Raw genomic sequence first — 19066 nt, forward strand, 5'->3', positions numbered from 1 at the left:
TACACTTGTTGGGGAACAAGAAGCTCAAAAGGAAAAATCTGCACCCATGCAATATTAACAATTTGCATTTAAAAATGCATATGCAAGGGTCTCCTAACTTTACAGTTAACTGAAAGCTACATAGCACCAAACGATGTAAAAACAGGAGTTCTACTAATAGTGGCGCTATGTGCGGATGCTTGGAAAGGGTGTTATGCAACACATCCCTTCAACCCACTGTCACAACTTACCTCTCTCTGCCCTCTTGGTTTGCTCTTCATACTCCTTTAACCTCAGCATTAAATCCTCTTTCTCTCTCAGCATCTGCTCCTTCTCCTTTTCAATGGCTTCTCTTTTCTTCTTTTCGCCTTCCAACTGTTGTCTGCATGGGACACAAACAAAAATGCACAGGTCAAACAAAAGGTAAGCTTTAAGATATCAATTCAACTGTTGGTTGGAGGATGGGCCCACAGGGACTCGTTTTGGGGCACCAGGACCTATGTTTCATAATCAGACTTTGACTGAGAACAAAAGAGAGAAAAGCAGAAAATGGAAAAAGAGAACGATGGGAAAAGGGTGACAAAGGGAGAAAGCAGTGATTAAAAGGACCTGCAGGGTTGAGACAATGTGACAGGAAGTATATGGTGGTGGATGAAAGAGGTACAATGAGATGAAACATCTTTGGTATTCAGAAACCTCGACATTTACAGACAGTCTTCTTAGAAATCCATTGACCCCAGCCGTTATTAAGTATTTCTTTGCAATTAAGCACCGACAGTAACCTTTTACTAGAAAACCAGGTAAGGCAAAATCTCTTCTTTATTTTGTGCCAATTATGGTAGTGAAAATGAGCTCAAAGCCATTTTGAAAATGCTTTTCTAGGGATTTGTTTTGTTTCTAATTTCGAATAAAAAAATTGCTTCTGCCCAAAGAAAACCGCACAATGCACCACTAAACCTGGCTTCAGGAAAACATGTTTGATACTTTTTTTGTTACCCAAACAGCAAAAAGATATTTAATGTGAACCTGCTCCATTCTAACAATTATGTCAACATATGCACAGTTCTATAATGGAAAATGACTATCAGGGGAATTTGTGATGCATCCTGTCCCTCCCTCTACTCCCCACCTTAACATTTGGTGCTTCCTTCCCACCAGTGCCCACGCTGTAGGGCGGACGAGGCAGACTTCCTCCATATGCTCTGGTCGTGCTCGCGGCTGAGAGGGTACTGGAACGAGGTGCGTCAAACGCTACGAGAAATATCCCAGGTACAAGTAAAGGAGAGTGCACTATACCGTCTGGCGGGAGCCCGGCCCGGCGCAAACCACTAAAAACCAAGTTAAGATTTCTGTATTTAGCCCTCTTGTTAGCGGTCAGGAACATCACGATGCGGTGGAAATCCCCGAGGGGGCCTAGGGTGGAGACATGGCGAACGGATGTGGCAAAATGGGGTAGAATAGAATGTGTGGCCCTTAGGAAAGAGGAGGAAGGCGGGAGGTGGAAAATCCCGATGGCACTAGACTGGGAGGTCATGCTGTTAGAGCTGGAGGGTATAGATCAGCCCCTGTCCCAGGACACATGAGTGTTTAGAGGCCCCGAGGGTACACTGTAGTTTGTTCAGGACACTGAGGTGAGATGGAGTGGGTCAAAAGAACTTCTGCTGCATAATCCGGGCAAAGAACGGATGGCGCTGGGGAGCTGAGAACGAACAAAAACAAAAGGAGAGAGTGACCACCAGGGTTATTGGGGTGGGGGTGGGATAGTTGGGGAGCGAGTGGGAGGGTCTACGGAAGCATCCTGATCAAAACAGAAACATTTCCTACTGTATGCCACTATGGACGGATCCGAACTAGGGGACGGGGCCCCGCCCCCCTATCTGTTGAATGGGAGAAAAATGAAAAACGTGATGTATTGCATATCTGATGTGGATTCTGTATGCTATTGTGACGAATATACATTCACGAATAAAGTTCTTTAAAAAAAAAACATTTGGAGCTTCTATAGACCGTTTCCCCATAGATGGGAACTGCAGACTATTTTGAAATGGCTGACATTATATCTCTGTGAATAGAAGCAAATCGTTAAAATGCCTCATCCCAGCCCCCACTGCTCTCTGTCACTTGCAGTGTGGCAGTGATCCACACTCACTCCAATGCTATTTAATCTGCACATGGAGCCTTTGGGACGGCTAGGCTACGTAGCCAACAAGACATTGTGTTTTTTTTAATATGCTGATGACATTTAACTTTACATCAGTATCGTCAACATCACAAAGTTCATGTTATGGTGAGACACCATTCTAACAAGAACGGCTGCCATTTACTTCAAATGTAAAACAGCTAAGACAATGGTTTTAATGGAGGTCGGAATTGACACTCTAAAAGTAAAACTGACACTTGTTCTCTAAAAGTACGTTTTTTCTTGAGTTTTGAAGACCAATCTAGAGGATGGGGGAACAGGAATTCTGCTAAAAAAACAGCAGAAGTCCTTCACTTCTCTGCATTCCACTGTCATATGGGGTTAAGGGAAGACAGCTTTCCAGATCAGAGAAATACTGCTTGCTTTCCAGATCAGAGAACTACTGCTTGCTCTGCCATTGGGAACACCATGTCTACCAGAGCAGACGCTGCAGAAAATGGTGATGGCCCAGCCATCCAGTTTAGGTCAGAAACTATTTTCATTGATGCCTCCTCCTTGCAAAATCACTAAGTAAGCCTTAGCAGCTTTCCACTGAGAGCCAGTGTCCTTTACAAGCAGGAGATTAATTAGATGGATATTGAAAGTGTTCCCAGTCCCACACGCTCAGGCTATATTTTCTCTACCTGCGTATTGTTATAGCAATTTTATCATACCACACAGGAATAGGAAAATAGACATCACAGAGTTCTTTCATTGTGCCTACTCCTACTAGGACAATAGAAACGGTCTTGGGGGATCAGGCATTGTTTACATAGGGTTGACCTATATTGTCTGGTGAGGAGGTAGTAATTATTTTGCAGCCAACTCGTATGTCTAGCTGCCAAATGGTAAAACAACACTTTACACTCTTGGAGTAGTTATGTCACACACACAAGAAATTCACTTCACCTTTCCATCACTTTCTGGTGTTTCTCTTCACGGGCCTGTGCTTTCATTTGTTGCACTTCAATTGTGTCAGGCTTTCTTCGTCGCATGTACAGCTCGTGGTTTCCCATGCATAGCTGGAGGATGCGCTTGTTGATTCTTAGTCGTGGTGCATAAAATACAAAGTCCTGTAGAGAACACAAGTACACAAAGACAGAATGAACCACACAGGTCAAGAGATTCATTGACTGTGTGTAGTATTATGTTACTCAACATTTATAGCACAAGGACCCAAGATAGGCTTCATAGCATTGACATGGAATTGGACCTTCGGTGTTACGTATTTGAGGACCCAACAACCTTCTTTTGAATCTACTCTATCTTTGCAGAACTATAGTCTCCCAGACCTCAAATAGATTCTGGAAAGGAGGTCAATAACTTGGTGACTTGCACAAAAAAAGCTCTTCTCTCACTCATGCATTCATAGAATGCACTTCAGATTTACCGGAGTATATTTTGAGAGTGCACAAATAAAGAACAAAATTGACACAACTTGAAGATATAGGATTCATTCAAGCCACTTTTAAGGACCCTGTTTCAGCAACTGTTGGCAGCCAAGATCAATTTAAAAGTCCTCAAAAAAACAGATCACTGAGCCCAATAGGCCAAATTAATGCGGACTTTCAAAACGTATATGCTGTCGGTTCTGGAATGGAACAGGTCTGTTATCACACTAGCAAGCAGGGAGAACATAGCTGCTGTGCCGACATCAAACAAAAAAAAGAGCCCCATCATACATGGATTTGATCACATACTTGATGCTTTGCTCGTGAATCATGATCCAACTTGAGTCAACCTGCTTCACACCTAAAATGCATTTCAAGGACTAGCTAAATATTCAATTGACAATGAAAAACACTTACAGGCGATTTCTTGTCAATGGGTTTGATAATAAACTTTTTGTCGTTGAAAGAGATATTTCGAATTTCGCTCCATGGGAAACCAATCTTTGGAGTCAACCTGCAAAAAGAAAGAAAAAGTGTTACTAGACATAAAGAAGGGTTATAGTTATGAATGCAATTTGAAGGAGGTTGGTATTTGTGGTGTGGATGACGAATATTTCACACCACCTACTGATTCCGGATCACCTTTTATCATGCTCTCGGATACATATTTTCTAGAACAGTGGTTCTTAACCTTATGATTCTATGGACTGTCGCAATCATTGCTGGAATCCAGGGACCCTCACTAAGTCATTATTGGAATCCAGGGACCCTCACTGAGTCAAAATTAGAATCCAGGAACCCCGGTTTAAGCTATTTTGATAATTTGAACTGCCAACCAATTCACAAATTTACGGAAACAAGCATTCATCAATCTAATCCATATTTTGCTTCTTCAAGTAAATACACATTTAGTTAATATTATACTTTTTTTATTCTAAGCTTTCGCTGACCCCTTTTGTATGTATTGCAGGCACCAGAGGTTCCTGAACCACAGGTTAAGAACCCCTGTTCTAGAACATTTTCATGGTTTCATGGTATCGAGTTGGAAACAAATGATAGAAGGTTACATATATTGGGCAGAAAGAAAATGGATGTTTTGGGATATTGTATAAATGCTATCGAAATCGAAGATACCCAAATAGTGGGAAAGGTGTACACAGGAATTGATAGTCAGCATGTGTTAGGACGGACACATCAAGGTAGAATAGGCTTTTCTTTTAATCCTAATGCCAAAAATCCTGTTTTTTGTATCAAGATGGATAAAGAAATTAGTGTTTTAGTAAATGCCTATGATGTTGACTATGATATTGAATGATTACTTCCAAAAGGAATTGGGAAAAAGTTAAGTTAATTGAGGATGTGTGTGTTTTAGGGAAATGAATATGATACTGACTACAATATTGAATGCTTATTTGTGAAAGCAACTGGGAAAAGATAAAGGTTTAACACACAGCCTAATTTTGAAGAAAAACGCTATCCGGTCAGGGTTAGGTCAAATTAAAAATCTCAGAGTTTTCTGGAAAATCAATGGGGAATTGTTTTCAGAAGGAAATATCATTGTGAAAGAGTATTGTTTTTCCCACCGATTCGTATTCATCTTCGTAGTAGCTTATTTCTGCCACCACACAAATTTCTTAGTTTATTATATCAGGTCAGATTTTGTTTTATCCCACTCAACTGGTTATTAGTGTGAGTATTTATATTGGGAGTGCTTGTTAAGTTGTGTTTTTTATTGGTTGTTCTATGGCCACAAGAACCCATAAAGAAGTGCATGGCACCGTACATATAATTGAAGCAAATGTCTACATTCACCTCCTGACAATTCAAACAGGTGGCGTTTCTTCCCATTGTGTCTCAACATTCAAGAAGATGGTCAAAGAATGAATAGTGCGGATGCTTCTTCAGGATAAAAGTTGCCTTAACAACACCTAAAACCCTATTACACTAAAGTATTTTTTAACCAAATTGCATCGGTAGCTCTGCAAATCTACCATAGAGATTTCATCAAGTAATCATCTAACAGTGAAGTTATTGTCATAGGAGCCAATTCATTTTAGTACTTTTCTGCATGGATTTTTTTTTTTCAAAACACAATTTTTATTGAGTCAGCAGACAAAGTAACCATATTTCTTACAGGATAATTGCAATAAAAACTGGTCAGTATTGAAGCATAAAATCTGATGACTTCTATTATAATAGAGTGACAATTATAATGAAATGATATAAACATATCGCCAGCCCGCAAAAATGCAACCATTTGTGCCATGTACTTTATAATGATCTATGTACTATTCACATCAAGCCAGTTCACATGTGACTTAGTCCTTTGTATCATTATCCTCGCCCAGATTCCTTTATCACATAGCCTCCGCATCTGCAGTTCGCGGTGGAGGGTTCTAAGAAAAGACCTCTAAAGTCTGCCCATCATTTCCATATTTTGAGGTGCTTCTGTGGGGATCCTGTGCCTTTAATGTAGGTTGTTCCGGACCCATGCACCAATCAGGACCCGCCTTCCAGGCTCCAAGCTAGGGTGGAGCCTGGGACTTCCATGCCTTAGCTATGTCTCTTTTTGCCAAGGTGAGGCCCAAGAACAACAGATGCCTTTTATACCGATTACCACCAATTTTTTTGGTGACATGCAGTAGGGTGAGCTTTGGGGATAGGGGTATTTCCCACCCCAACACTTCTGACAGACAAGTCGTGACTCCCCTCCAAAATCTATTGAGTGCAGAGCATTCCCAAATTGTGTGCATGAATGTTCCCTCTGCACCACCACAGCGCAGACAGGTAGGGGAGGGTTTCAGCCGCGCCCTCACAGCGATGTCTAGTAAAATAAGCGTGGTGCAAATACCTAAACTGGAAAAGCTTGAAGCTATTGCAACACCCCGCGGATATTCTAGCGCCTCTGTCCAATCGTCGTTATCAAAGAGGTCAAGATCTGCCTTCCATTTCCCCAGTAGTGAGTCTAATGTGGTGGAGAGATTTGTCAGCAAGGATTGATATATCTTTGTAGTCTTGTGGTCTCCTTAGTCGCCCATGAATACTTTACCTTCTATTGGATTAAACTCCGGGAGAGATTTTAAGTACACAATATAAGGGGATAGAGCATGTCGAAATTGCAGGTACTTATAGAATTGTGAATATGGCATATCGAATTACTTCATGAGCTCCTGGAAGGAGTTTAGGGAGGTACCATGCATAACAATTCACAGAGTAGAAATGCCAGTGGCATCCCAGTCTCGAAACCCCGACAGGGTGGACATCTGTGGCAGAAGACCACTTTGCCACAGGAGCGTCTCTCCCGTCAGTCGTCCCCACTACCCCATTTTGTGCAATGAGCCTTTCCATACCCTGCAAACCACACATGTGGCAGACGGAAGGCATCGAAGCTCCCTTGGTTTATGTAGGAGTAAGTGCGGTAGTGTGTCGCCCACCAGGCACTGTTCCACTTGATACGCTGGGTCACTTCTATTCTCATACCATCAATCGTTCAAAACCAAGAGATGAGATGCTGCATAAAACGATGTCGGGGTCGCTATCCCCCCGCAGTAGGTGAATTGAAAGCACGTTTTCAGCACAACTCTAGCGGCTCGGTCAGCCCAAAGGAAGCGACTCAGCCCCGAGTTAATCTGACGGAACTAGGTGGGTGGAATCCGAAAGGGATGATTTTGCAGCTGGTAAAGGAGCCGGGGAGTGACACCATCTTAAACATTGCCGATCTCCCAAGAATAGAAAGAGGCGTGCGCGCCCACTACTTCATCTTGGCCTTAGGGCGTGTCCAAATGGGGGTCATATTTTCTCCCAAGATATCGATTGACATGATGACAGATGAACCCCAAGATATTTAAACTCAGTCATGGCTAGCGTTACCTCCCCAACCCAAGCACCCAACTCTGATTCCCCCCGCAGAGGCCACAATATAGACTTGTGTGTATCCATAAATAGTCCTGAAGTCTCTCCAAACACTTGCATTATGCGGAGCAGCTGTGGTTTTGTCCGATGCGGCTCCAAAAGAAAAAGAAAAAAAAAAAGAGTACATCGTCCGACTACAGGGCGATTCGGTCAGATATACCTCCAGGCCACTCAAACCCCTTGAACTGTGCGTCAATTCTGACCCATGAGGCCAATGATTCCATGGCCAATGCAAATAGGTACAGGGACAGGGGTCATCCCTGGTGGGTACCGAGCCCTATAGAGAAGGGATCAGAGACCGCACCCGCCATCCTAACTGAGGCCGTGAGGTCAGTATACAACAAAGTAATATAGGAAATAAATTGCGATCCCATATATAAAATCGGAGTAGAAGGGCAAATAAGTATGCCCAGGCCAGTGAATCGAATGCCCTATCTATATCAGCCAGTAACAGCGTTGCCTGGCCTTCTAAATGTTCAATCGCTGCCACTGCATTGTGGGCACACTAAATGTTATGGCAAAAGGCTTGATGAGGCATAAATCCTGCCTGGTCTGGATGGACCAGATCTACCATATGGGGAAGGATACGATTGCCAGGGATTTGGCCATTCAGCAACGATATAGGATGATATCATGTGTAATGGTCTGGAGGCCGGCCAGGCTTAAGAAACAGTAATTTTGGCGTGTCGCCGGTCTGGTGGGAGTCGACCCTCTGTCAGCCACATTTACAGCCGCAAGATAGTGGGTAACGAGCTGGGACTGAACATTTTTATAGAGTTCACACTGGAAGCTGTTAGGGTCCGGTGCTTTACCTGTGCGCAAATCCATAAGGGCTGCACCCAGTTCCTCAACCATCAGGGGGACATCTAGTTCTGCACATGCCAAATCTGACAGAGTGTTTGGGGGTAGGTCGTTGAGAAAGTCTTGTATCGTGGATTCTGGCTGGGCATCTTTGGAAGTATATAAATCAGCGTAATAGGCTGCAAAGCTGGATGCAATTTGGACTGGGTCGGTGTGTGTTTGGCCATCCACACCCAGAACACCAGGCGTGGGTGAAGTTCATGTTGACACAGACTATGTAGGAGAGAGCTCCACTTGTCCCCCCATTGATATATTCTGCTGTGGGAGGCCAGCCATGCTTGCTTGGTTTCATCCCGCAATGCGCTAGCGTGTATTTGCTGCAAGTGAAGCAATTGGTGTCGTATCTGCATCCCATCCTCCCCCTACTGTGCTGCTCTAAGTCGATTAGCTGTGTCACCGTCCAGAGTAATGTTTCCCAAAGTTTCTTACATTGGGCAGTACAGAAAGATACATCTACACCCCTGAGGGTTGGCTTCATGGCCTCTCAAATGGTCTCCGCCGAGTTCACTGTTCCCAGGTTATTAGAGAAATAGTCTGTGATGGCCTGATGAATGTATGTGTTATATTGTGGGTCATGTAGGTGCCACGTCGACAGGCACAATCGGAAGGGGGGGGGGGGGCGATCTACGCCCAGTCACAGTTCCAGCACCACTGGAGAATGATCCAACAGGCCCCTGGGCAGTATGTCCGTTGTAGTGATCCTATAAAAGTGGCTGTCAGGCACAAAAATATAGTCTAGACGTGAGAATGAATCATGGACTGTAGAGTAATACGTGTAGCTTTGTGCAATCGGGTGTAAATGCCTGCATGAGTATATCCAACCCATGTCGTGTACCACCGTCTGTAAGAGCGTTTCTCGCATCGCTCCCAGCACTTCATTCGGTCTCAAACTATCCTGGGCCGGATCTAACACACCATTCCAGGCGCCACCTATTTTGGGAGGCCTTTCGCTACTTCCAGTATGAACCCCGTCAAGCATTCTGCAAATGTCTCGGACAGTGGGGGGGGATAGATACTGCCTATTATAACGTGTTCCCCATATATTGTCCCAGCTACAATAACATATCTTCCCTGGGATCAGACCATGATTTACCATGCATAAACAGGACCCTCCAGTGGATCAGAACTGCTACCCCACGTGAACCCCTGCTAAACCTGGAGTGAAAGACCGGTAAGTAACCAAAATGGGAGCGATATGGCTCCTTGGTGCCGAGAAGGTGGATTTCCTATGGTAACAGGACATCTGCCGAGGTGCGCTTGGCCTGACGGAGTACGGCCCTTCTCTTTATCTTGTCCAGCGCCCCCGCACATTCCAGCTCAGTATTTTGAGCCTACTACTCGATCTCGTCATAGGGCTGGGTTTGGAGCATTATGTCAGGACGTGACTTGATGCAGGCCATGGTGACAACATGTATGGTAGAGTATGACATAGCACATTCAACAAAATTTAACAATCCATTCCCTCCCCCTCCCTCCCCACCCAATACCTCAAAACAGCTGAAGCATCTGTCGTGGTTGGGGTTTTACTCCTACTCCAACGGGGGCAGGGCTCAACCAATAGAACCCCACTGAACTATTCCAAAACTTAAATAAAGTTCTCAGATACTGAGAGGAGAGTTTGGGATGAGGGTGGGGGGAAAGCCCCGAAGGCCCAAAGTCTTGGTCTTCAGCCGAACATTGATATTGTCCATTATGATCCTCAGTCTCCATGTTGTGACGGGGTTGAATCGAGGCTATCTTCATCTGCTCAGAAGCTGGATGCACCTTGTGTCTTGGAATGGTGTCTTGAATGCGATCTGTGGTTTGTTTTCCCTTTGAGCTCGACAAGTTTGTGTGCAGCTTCTCCAGAGGATGACTCTGAGTCGAATAGCGGTGGGTGGTGTGGCTTAAGCTTCTGCCTTTCATCTGCCCAGGCGAATAATTCTTCAGGAGTATCGAAGAAAAGTGAACGTGACTGATAGATAACCCTCAGCCAGGCCGGGCCGGGAACAGCAGAGCATTTTGGATTTTTAAGTCCCGCAGCTGGGCCTTAGCGACTGTGAATGATTGTCAGCATTGTTACACCATTTCAGTATAATCTGGGAAGATTGAGTTATGTTGTGAATCATATTGAAGTTTGCCTGCTAGCCTGGCCTGTGTAAGAATAACATCCCAATCATGGAAATTCAGGAGCCTGGCAATAATGGGTCCCGGCCTTGACCCCAGCGGAGGCTTTTGTATCAAGGCACGGTGCATGCGCTCCATGACAAAACACTGAGACATAGAATTCTGAGAAATCTATCCGGTTATCCATTTTAAAAGAAACTGTTCCATGTTGCTGCCTGCGCAGCCCTCCGGGAAGCCAACCAATCGAAGATTTTTCCTACGGGCCCTGCCTTCTGCATCTTCTACCCTGATCGCAAGGCCCTTTGTAATGGATTCCAAAGAGGACACCCTCTTTTGGAGCGATGTGACTGTCTTCCTTGGTTAAGATCCAGGTTTCTGCTTCCGTTATCCTGTCTACCGCCTTACGCAGGTTCTGGCAGATCAGCATGACATGGAATGGAATGGAATTGGTTTTTGTAGAGTGCGGTAGCTACCCTGAGGCGTCCTAGCGTGAATGATTGAGAGACGTGCACTGAATTATTTGCTGAATAGTAAGGTTTTACATTTTTTTCCCAAAGGAAAGATGATTGGGTTCTGATCGAAGAAGAAGGGGTAGGGAATTCCATAATCCTGCCGAGTTGAAAGAGAACGCTCGGCCCCCGCCCCTTCGAATCCTAGGTGTTACAACTCGGAAGGCGTGGGCGGATCTGAGCTGCCTATTAGGGAGATAGGGGGTGACAAGTGAATGATTGATGGTTGCCCCCTTTCGCCAGAATGCACGGTGGACAATGCACATGCTCTTGAATTCGATTATTTTCTTAATGGGCAGCCAGTGGAGGTCTCTTAGCTCAGATCTTACGGGGAGGCGACGGGGGATCTGAAGAAGAGTGCGTGCAGCACAGTTCTGGATCACCTGTAGCTTGTTTAGAGTGGATTGGGGGCACCCAAGTAGAGTGCATTTCCAAAGTCCAGCCGGGAAAGGATTAGGCCCTGAATCATAATCTGTCTTGCTTTGAAAGGGAGAAGGGGGAGAATCTTCCGAATGAGTCGGAGTAGGCCGAAGCAGGCGGCAGAAAGTTTAACTGCCTGGGGGTGGAGGGTGAGCCCCTTGTCCAGCCAGATACCCAAGCTCTTGATGGTATCCTTTGCTATGGGTGCCGGGCCAAGGGAGGTAGGCCATATGGAGTTAACGGGGTTTGGGGGGGGGGGTTGCCTAACACCATCAACTCCGTCTTGTCTCCATTTAATTTAAGACAGGACGAGGTCATCCAAGAGAAGATGGCCTCTAAGCAGCCCCTTAGATTGCTAGCCTGGGACTGGGGGTGTTTCAGAGCCACCACTAACTGAGTATCATCTGCGTAGGAGATGATTTTCACTCCAAAGGGGCGGACGGCCTCAGCTAGGGGGCTCATGTATACGTTAAAAAGCGTAGGGCTCAGAGAGGAGCCCTGTGGGACACCACAGCTAAGTGGTTTGCTCGAGGAGATGATATTGCCCTCGAATACTTGAAAAGATCTGTCTGACAGAAATGACTCAAACCATGTCTTGGCGTTAGCCGCTATCCCCAGATCAGATAACCTCCGTAGCAGGGTGTTGTGATTCACGGTATCAAAGGCGGCACTGAGGTCCAGGTGTATAATGGCCACAGTGCCCCCCTGATCCGTGATCATCCTAGCTTCCTCTGTCACGGCGAGGAGAGCGGTTTCAGTTCCGTGCATGGGGCGGAACCCAGTCTGTGAGAGATCTAATAGGTTGTTATTTTCGAGGAACTCTGTCAGGATGCTGTTAGCGTGTTTTTCCGCGATTTTGCTTATCCAGGGTAGTAGGGAGATGGGACGGAAGTTTCCTGAGTTTCCCTGATCGAGGTTAGCTTTTTTAAGGAGGACTTTAACCATAGCTGGTTTCCAGCTAGGTGGGACAATGCCTTTGGTAAGGGAGGCGTTGATCAGATCCAAAATGATGGGGAGAATTTGAGGAGAGACAGTCTGTAGAACATGGGCAGGAGCTGGGTCATTAGGAGAGCCTGATTTGATCTGTGACATGAAAGATTGGAGAGTAGTGGGGTCCATAGGAGGAAGGGTTTCCAAAAGGATTGAGGGTTGGCAGTCTGCATCCCCGTGCTTAGTAGGTGTGGTGGAGGGAGGGGCGAGGGGGAAGGAGGAGTAGATGGTATGAATTTTTGTGTGGAAATATTCGGCTAAGATGTTACAGCGCGACTGGGCATTGTGGGGGTCTAGGGGTTTTTCCGGGATTTTAAGCAGGGTTTTTGCGATTTGGTAGATTTCTTTGGGTTTTGAGGCTGAAGCATTTATTCTATTTTCGAAGAAAGTTGATTGCGCACTTCTTATTTCATTTTTGTATGATAATATGGCCGCCCGATAGACTATTCTCCCTCAGGGAAAACAGCCTAAGCGCCATTTCCTTTCTAGTTTCCTCCATTGGCGCTTCATTTGTTGAAGTTCCTCCGAGTACCAGGGTGCAGTCATAGCCTATGTTTGGGATTGGTGTGGTTTAGCGGTAGTATTGAGTCCAAAGACTGTATGATCCATCTATTGTAATTCTCATTGCTAGAGATGGGATCAGGGTTGCGCGGGGGCAAGGTGGTTTCAAGGGTGGTTGCCCATTGTGTGTGACTAAGTTTGGACCAGTAACAGTCTTTCCGATGAGCTGCAGGAGGGGGCGGGGCAGAGTTGGGATGGACAGGGAGATGGGTATCAAGAAATGGTCTGTCCATGGAAGGGGTAGGGGTGTACCAGCTGAGAGGTTCCTACAGTTGCTAAAAATATGGTCAAGGAGATGACCCTCGGAGTGGGTGGGTATTAGTACTAGTTGTGAAAATTGAAGTGCCTCGAGACTAGCGATTAGCTCTATTGCTGCCTGATCCTGGGGGTTGTCGAGGTGAATATTTAAATCACCTAGGTTGGTGTAGTGTTGGAGGCTACAGGCTCTATTGGCTACGGATGATGGCATACTGTTGAGGAATTGACCCAAGTTCCCAGGTGGGCGGTATATAAGAGTACCAGAGAAGGTGAGGGTAGGTGAGAAGTCTAGGGAGAAGGAGAGGTTTTCACAATCGGCTATCGGGTTGGGGAGGCTGCGGCAGTTATATCACTCTTTATATATGATTGCAAAACCTCCGCCTCTTCCGGTTGACCGATCTTCACGGAGGATGAGGTATCCACCGGGTAGAGCTTGTATAACATCAGGGTCCGACTCGGGATGAAGCCAAGTTTCAGTGATAAACAGTGTGTCAGGTTTGAGGTCGTCTAAAAGTAGCGCAATCTCTGCGGAGATTGCCCCAATCTTGGCCTCCAATGCATCTCAAGATCGGGTTATTGCCGCTATCAATGCTGCTTTATCTGGAGCAGCAGAGGCCTGGCCCGCCTAGTCCACCGCCTGGGCTCCTGCACCCATATATCGATCCATTGTGCTTTGTTTATTGCCCTGCAGCTTATATCGAGTCATCTTCAATAGGAGCAATTGGGTCCTCTGGGCCCGGTCCCTCTGCGTTGATGCTGTGACTGTAGGGCCAATGATCGAGCAAGCAGTGTGATCCAACCCGGGTCAGCGGCCGTAATAGTGTTGTTACTTGAGGGAAGGGGGTGGGGGGGGGGGGCGTCGGTCCATCTGGATTCTATTCTCCTTTGAGGCAGGTGAGAAGGCAACCCATACACAAGCTGCACCAGGGCTTGGCCTGGCCGCCTCTGCACACAGGCACCTCCCCGCCCCCCTTATGGATGCCACTGCCCAGCCACAGCTCCACCAGTCCACTATGCGAGTGCGCCCCTCTCCAGTCAGTATGTAGAGAAAGTATTCCAGCTGGGAGGCCCTATCCGGTGCCTCGATCCCTCCCACGGCCCAATCCGCCAGTGTCACATTTAAATCTCAATGAGATGTTCTTGCCGCATGGCCGCCAGATTTTATACAAGCCGTTTTCTAGGCCCAGTGTGGGCCGCACACCCCCTCACCGCCTTCTCTCCTATGCTGTGGGCGTGAGGCGAGGTCTCGCAGGGAGCCCAGGCAGGCCCGCCACGTACACAGGTCCCAGATGGGGGCGCACCGGCACAACGAAGCGTCCTGGGTCCCTGGCTACAGTTCATGCCGGGGGGCTCCAATCAATGGCCAGGCCTTATACAGGGCGTTTTCTAGGCCCCACGTGGGCTCGCACCCTGCACCGCCAATGCTCCTGTGTCATGGGGCAAGGTGAGGATTTGAAGGGAGCCCAAGCAAGCCCCCGCCACGGAAGCTGGTCCTAGATGAAGGTGCACTGGTCCAATGAAGCATCTGGGGCTCCGGGCTACAATTCACGCCTGGGGCCCACAATTAATGATTTGTGGTCGTCCGATCGCCCATCAAATATCCTCGGGCATTGCCAGGGCACAATGTGTTTTCCCGCATGGCGCAAGAGAGGTTGTGTACCCCTGGCACGGCGAGACTTATTCACCGGCGTCCCCAGTGCCCGGCCCTTGGAACCTGCCGCCGCTAAGTCCTCCATGCTGGTAGGGTCCAAGGAGCACGGCCAATGCGCAATATCAGGCCCCGGGCTCACCACACCCCCCTCCAGCACTGCGAGGGGCAGGTAACATGCCCCGGCGACCCCCAAACAGGCTTTGGCTCTCGCTCAGCCTGATCCCTGCCAAAATCCTGCAGACAGCCTCTCTTCATTCAGCAGCCCTCCTCCACAAAGCAATCTGACCATATCCCGTTGAAGGGAACGGGGTCATTTCTCTCGCCACACGAACTCCGGCTCCTTCGCCTCAGCCCACAGGCGACACCTCTATATGGCTGTCCCAGCCTCAATTTGGAGATGTTTCTTCTGTGCGCTGTAATGTTAGCTTGTATATCATATTCCAAAGACACAGGAAAAATTTGGGGCTGATGTACAAGGATACGTGCAGGAAATTAAACAGGGCCTCAGAAGCTCACTTACAGCGTGTCTGCCATGTTCTATGAATCCAAAACTATACCTGAGCTAAATCCTTGGCACTACCCTCCGAAAATCAGTTGAAAACCTGAAATCTTGGATTCAGATCATGCCACTCAAACCAACGTGCATCTTTATGCTGGACTACGGCCTATTCCTAGTGGTAACCCAGAGTGTAGTAAAGAAAAGTCTGTTTGGAATCCTTGTACATTATGGTAAAAATGTCAAACCTTTACCCCTAACTATCACCATTGTAACAATATTTGCATCAGCCAGTGTCACAATTGTGAAAAAAACACAATTCTGGGCACCCAGGACAAGTACACTCAACTCTGATTTATTTAGCTTTCACACAGTGCAATGCACGCTGTGGGAGTGACAGCACCACTGAAGACATATGAGGCAATATTGCCCCAAAGGCCATGACTGCTGGCATTCGGAAGCCGTTCTCAGCTTGGTCATGAAGACACAGCCCGCAAATCTTGAGAAACCAGTTTACATTACCATGGCGACACCAACAGGATCCAGTCATTCAGGAATTGTAGCCTGCATTGAATAACCTTGCGCCTGGCACACCTACAGCTCCCTGTGACGGCAGGCAGTCAAGGGCTAGATTGCCAGTGGCACTAGCTGCCTTTGTACCACTCGCTTCTGCTCTTTCCTGTATTCAATAACACGTTCCCACCCAGATTGCTTCGCATTCAGTCGCTCTTCTGCAGACGACTCGCCACGTCCTTAAGCGCTTTCACTTTATATTTGGGGTGTTGTTTTGCCTAACCCTGCCTGTCAGCTTTATGGAACAACTCCAAACTCACCTGGAACATTCTTAGTTGAGACACCCTTTCATAAGCAGAGAAAATAATGTGCTATGTAAATCGAAGTTACTGATTTCTTCTCTAAATGACAAAGAAAAGGGTTCTTTAGAAGGTGAGAGTACACTGGTTACTAAAACAAAGATGGTAAAACAATTTCTGCAATAAAAGCTTAACTAACTTCATGGCAATTATATAGTTTCTTGCACATTTACCAATGCAGAGACGATGGTGAATTTAACTAAATTATCTGCTACTGTACTATATAGAATGAGTGTGTGCAGTCAGCAGTTTCATAATAGACAAGAGCCAGACCAAAAAAATTATTAGATGTGTGTGTTTTGTGTCGGTGTTTGTCTGCGTTTGCATATGTGTGTCTGTTGTTGTTGGCTGATTCCTGATGAGTATATTGCTACAATTCAAAGAACGTCCCATGTTTGTAGCACCATTTTATTGCAGGAGGTGCAATCTGGTTGACAAAAAGGGGCACAGTAGGCTTGCCATATTAGCAAATGGGTGAACATAAAGTGCACCAGCACATTTTGGCTACAACAAGTAGAAGTAATATGCTTTGTCTCAGGCAAATTAACTTTGCTGCCGTATGCAATTGGCACATGCGCCAGACAACCTTGCCCCGGGAAATGTCCATAAGTGGCAGACCACCTTATAGGACATCTACAAATAATTGTACGTTGGCCCGGACAGGGTCTGTATAGGAGGCTAAGACTGTGCCAGTGTGTACTAGGAGAGGGAAGGCATCTGACTGCACTCTGACCAGTCCCTTATAGAAGAGGGAAGGCATCTGACTGCACTTTGACCAATCCTTTATAGGAGAGGGAAGGCATCTAACTGCACTTTGACCAGTCCCTTATAGGAGAGGGAAGGCATCTGACTGCACTTTGACCAGTCCCTTATAGAAGAGGGAAGGCATCTGACTGCACTTTGACCAGTCCCTTATAGAAGAGGGAAGGCATCTGACTGCACTTTGACCAGTCCCTTATAGGAGAAGGAAGGCATCGGACTGCACTTTGACCAGTCCCTTATAGGAGAAGGAAGGCATTGGACTGCACTTTGACCAGTCCCTTATAGGAGAGTGAAGGCATCTGACTGCACTTTGACCAGTTCTTTATAGGAGATGGAATGCATCGGACTGCACTTCGACCAGTCCCTTATAGAAGAGGGAAGGCATCCGACTGCACTTTGACCAGTCCCTTCTAGGAGAGGGAAGGCATCTGACTGCACTTTGACCAGTCCCTTATAGGAGAGGGAAGGCATCTGACTGCACTTTGACCAGTCCCTTATAGAAGAGGGAAGGCATCTGACTGCACTTTGACCAGTCCCTTATAGGAGAGGGAAGGCATCTGACTGCACTTTGACCAGTCCCTTATAGGAGAAGGAAGGCATCTGACTGCACTTTGACCAGTCCCTTATAGGAGAGGGAAGGCATCTGACTGCACTTTGACCAGTCCCTTATAGGAGAAGGAAGGCATCTGACTGCACTTTGACCAGTCCCTTATAGGAGAGTGAAGGCATCTGACTGCACTTTGACCAGTTCTTTATAGGAGATGGAATGCATCGGACTGCACTTTGACCAGTCCCTTATAGAAGAGGGAAGGCATCCGACTGCACTTTGACCAGTCCTTTATAGGAGAGGGAAGGTATCTAACTGCACTCTGACCAGTCCTTTATAGGAGAGGGAAGGTATCTGACTGCACTCTGAGCAGTCCCTTACCTCGCACACCAGCTGGTTTGAGAGATAAACTTTCTAGGGCCACTGAGCATGGCTGCCACTGATTTCGTTTTCTCCAATGCCCGACATCACCAATCCACAGAGCGTGTGAGCAGCAGGGACTCGGCACAGGTGTAGCTGTCGGCCATACTTTCTGCCTAAATACTGTAGCTATTGAACCAGTTGTGCACAGCATTAAACCATGCACTGCAGTATTTGGTTGCAAACATCATGTCCACAAAATTAACTGTGCACAAACATGGGCCATTTGCAGTGGGTGTGCGACCACAATGTTCCTTTCAGCTACACCTGCTATAGAACCTGCTGCGCAGTTGGTTGTATCAACACCGCGACCCAGCAGCCTGCACCCAACATTTTTGTGGGAGTTAAAATGAAAAACCCGACTTTTAACCAACCCCCATTAATCTTAAACGTTTATAGATATGCACAGAACTTGAGATTACAAAGCTGTGCTGACTGGGCCATTAGTCTGCCAGATTTCCTGCAGATCAGTCAATCAGTGTAAAAGTTATTAACAAGTCAAAGAACTATGCCCGGTCCTTAATGGATCTACATGAAACTTGATACAGAAGTAAGCTACAAGTACTAAGTGTACTTTTGTGGCCAGTTATGATACACCTAAATTATAAGTAACTCAATAACACATGTTTAACGAAAACTGAAACTTAACTGTAACAGTTGCATTTCTGAATTTGTGATGATAATTAAAAATGGCGATTTTGAACATGTATTCCTTTTTGGACTTTACCCAGATATCTGGGGTTTGCCCTTACCGTCGCTAATCTTAAATAAATAACACACTTCATACCGCCCTCCCCGGCCAGAGATTTTATCTCCACTACAACACAATTGGAATTTCAGGGTAGCGGAAATAACAATAATCTGAAGCCCAATTGATCAAGAACTGAAACGTGATTGCCAGACATTGTGACTTCAAAATCGCGATTTGAAGTGTTGCAATATAATTTTTAACCTTATATGACCACTAGTTTTTATGACCTTTTTTGCACACATTGCTAAACGGATTTTCAAGAAACCACAAATAAATTGTGAGTTAGACCAGGTTGTTTCACCTCATTTAAGTTTCTTGAAATTATGGCCAACGGTCCAAGTAGTACATAAAAAATGTAGAAAGAGCCAATTGCACTCCTGATGGGGTAACCTCTCAAATAC

At 46.2% G+C, this 19066-nt stretch overlaps 1 protein-coding gene across 1 annotated transcript in view; it reads right to left on the reverse strand.

Moving 5' to 3' along the window:
• Positions 1-19066, reverse strand: part of EZR (ezrin) — a 211206-nt gene that overhangs the window by 30534 nt on the left and 161606 nt on the right. Inside the window, exons 8-10 of the mRNA XM_078649129.1 lie at positions 3967-4063; positions 3068-3231; positions 231-361 (exon numbers count right to left, since the gene is read on the reverse strand). Of these exons, the coding sequence (XP_078505255.1) occupies positions 231-361; positions 3068-3231; positions 3967-4063 (392 nt within the window). The remainder of the gene's footprint in view (positions 1-230; positions 362-3067; positions 3232-3966; positions 4064-19066) is intronic.

The sequence above is a fragment of the Lissotriton helveticus genome, chromosome 6, assembly GCF_964261635.1.
Source record: "Lissotriton helveticus chromosome 6, aLisHel1.1, whole genome shotgun sequence".
NCBI classification, from domain to species: Eukaryota; Metazoa; Chordata; class Amphibia; order Caudata; family Salamandridae; genus Lissotriton; species Lissotriton helveticus.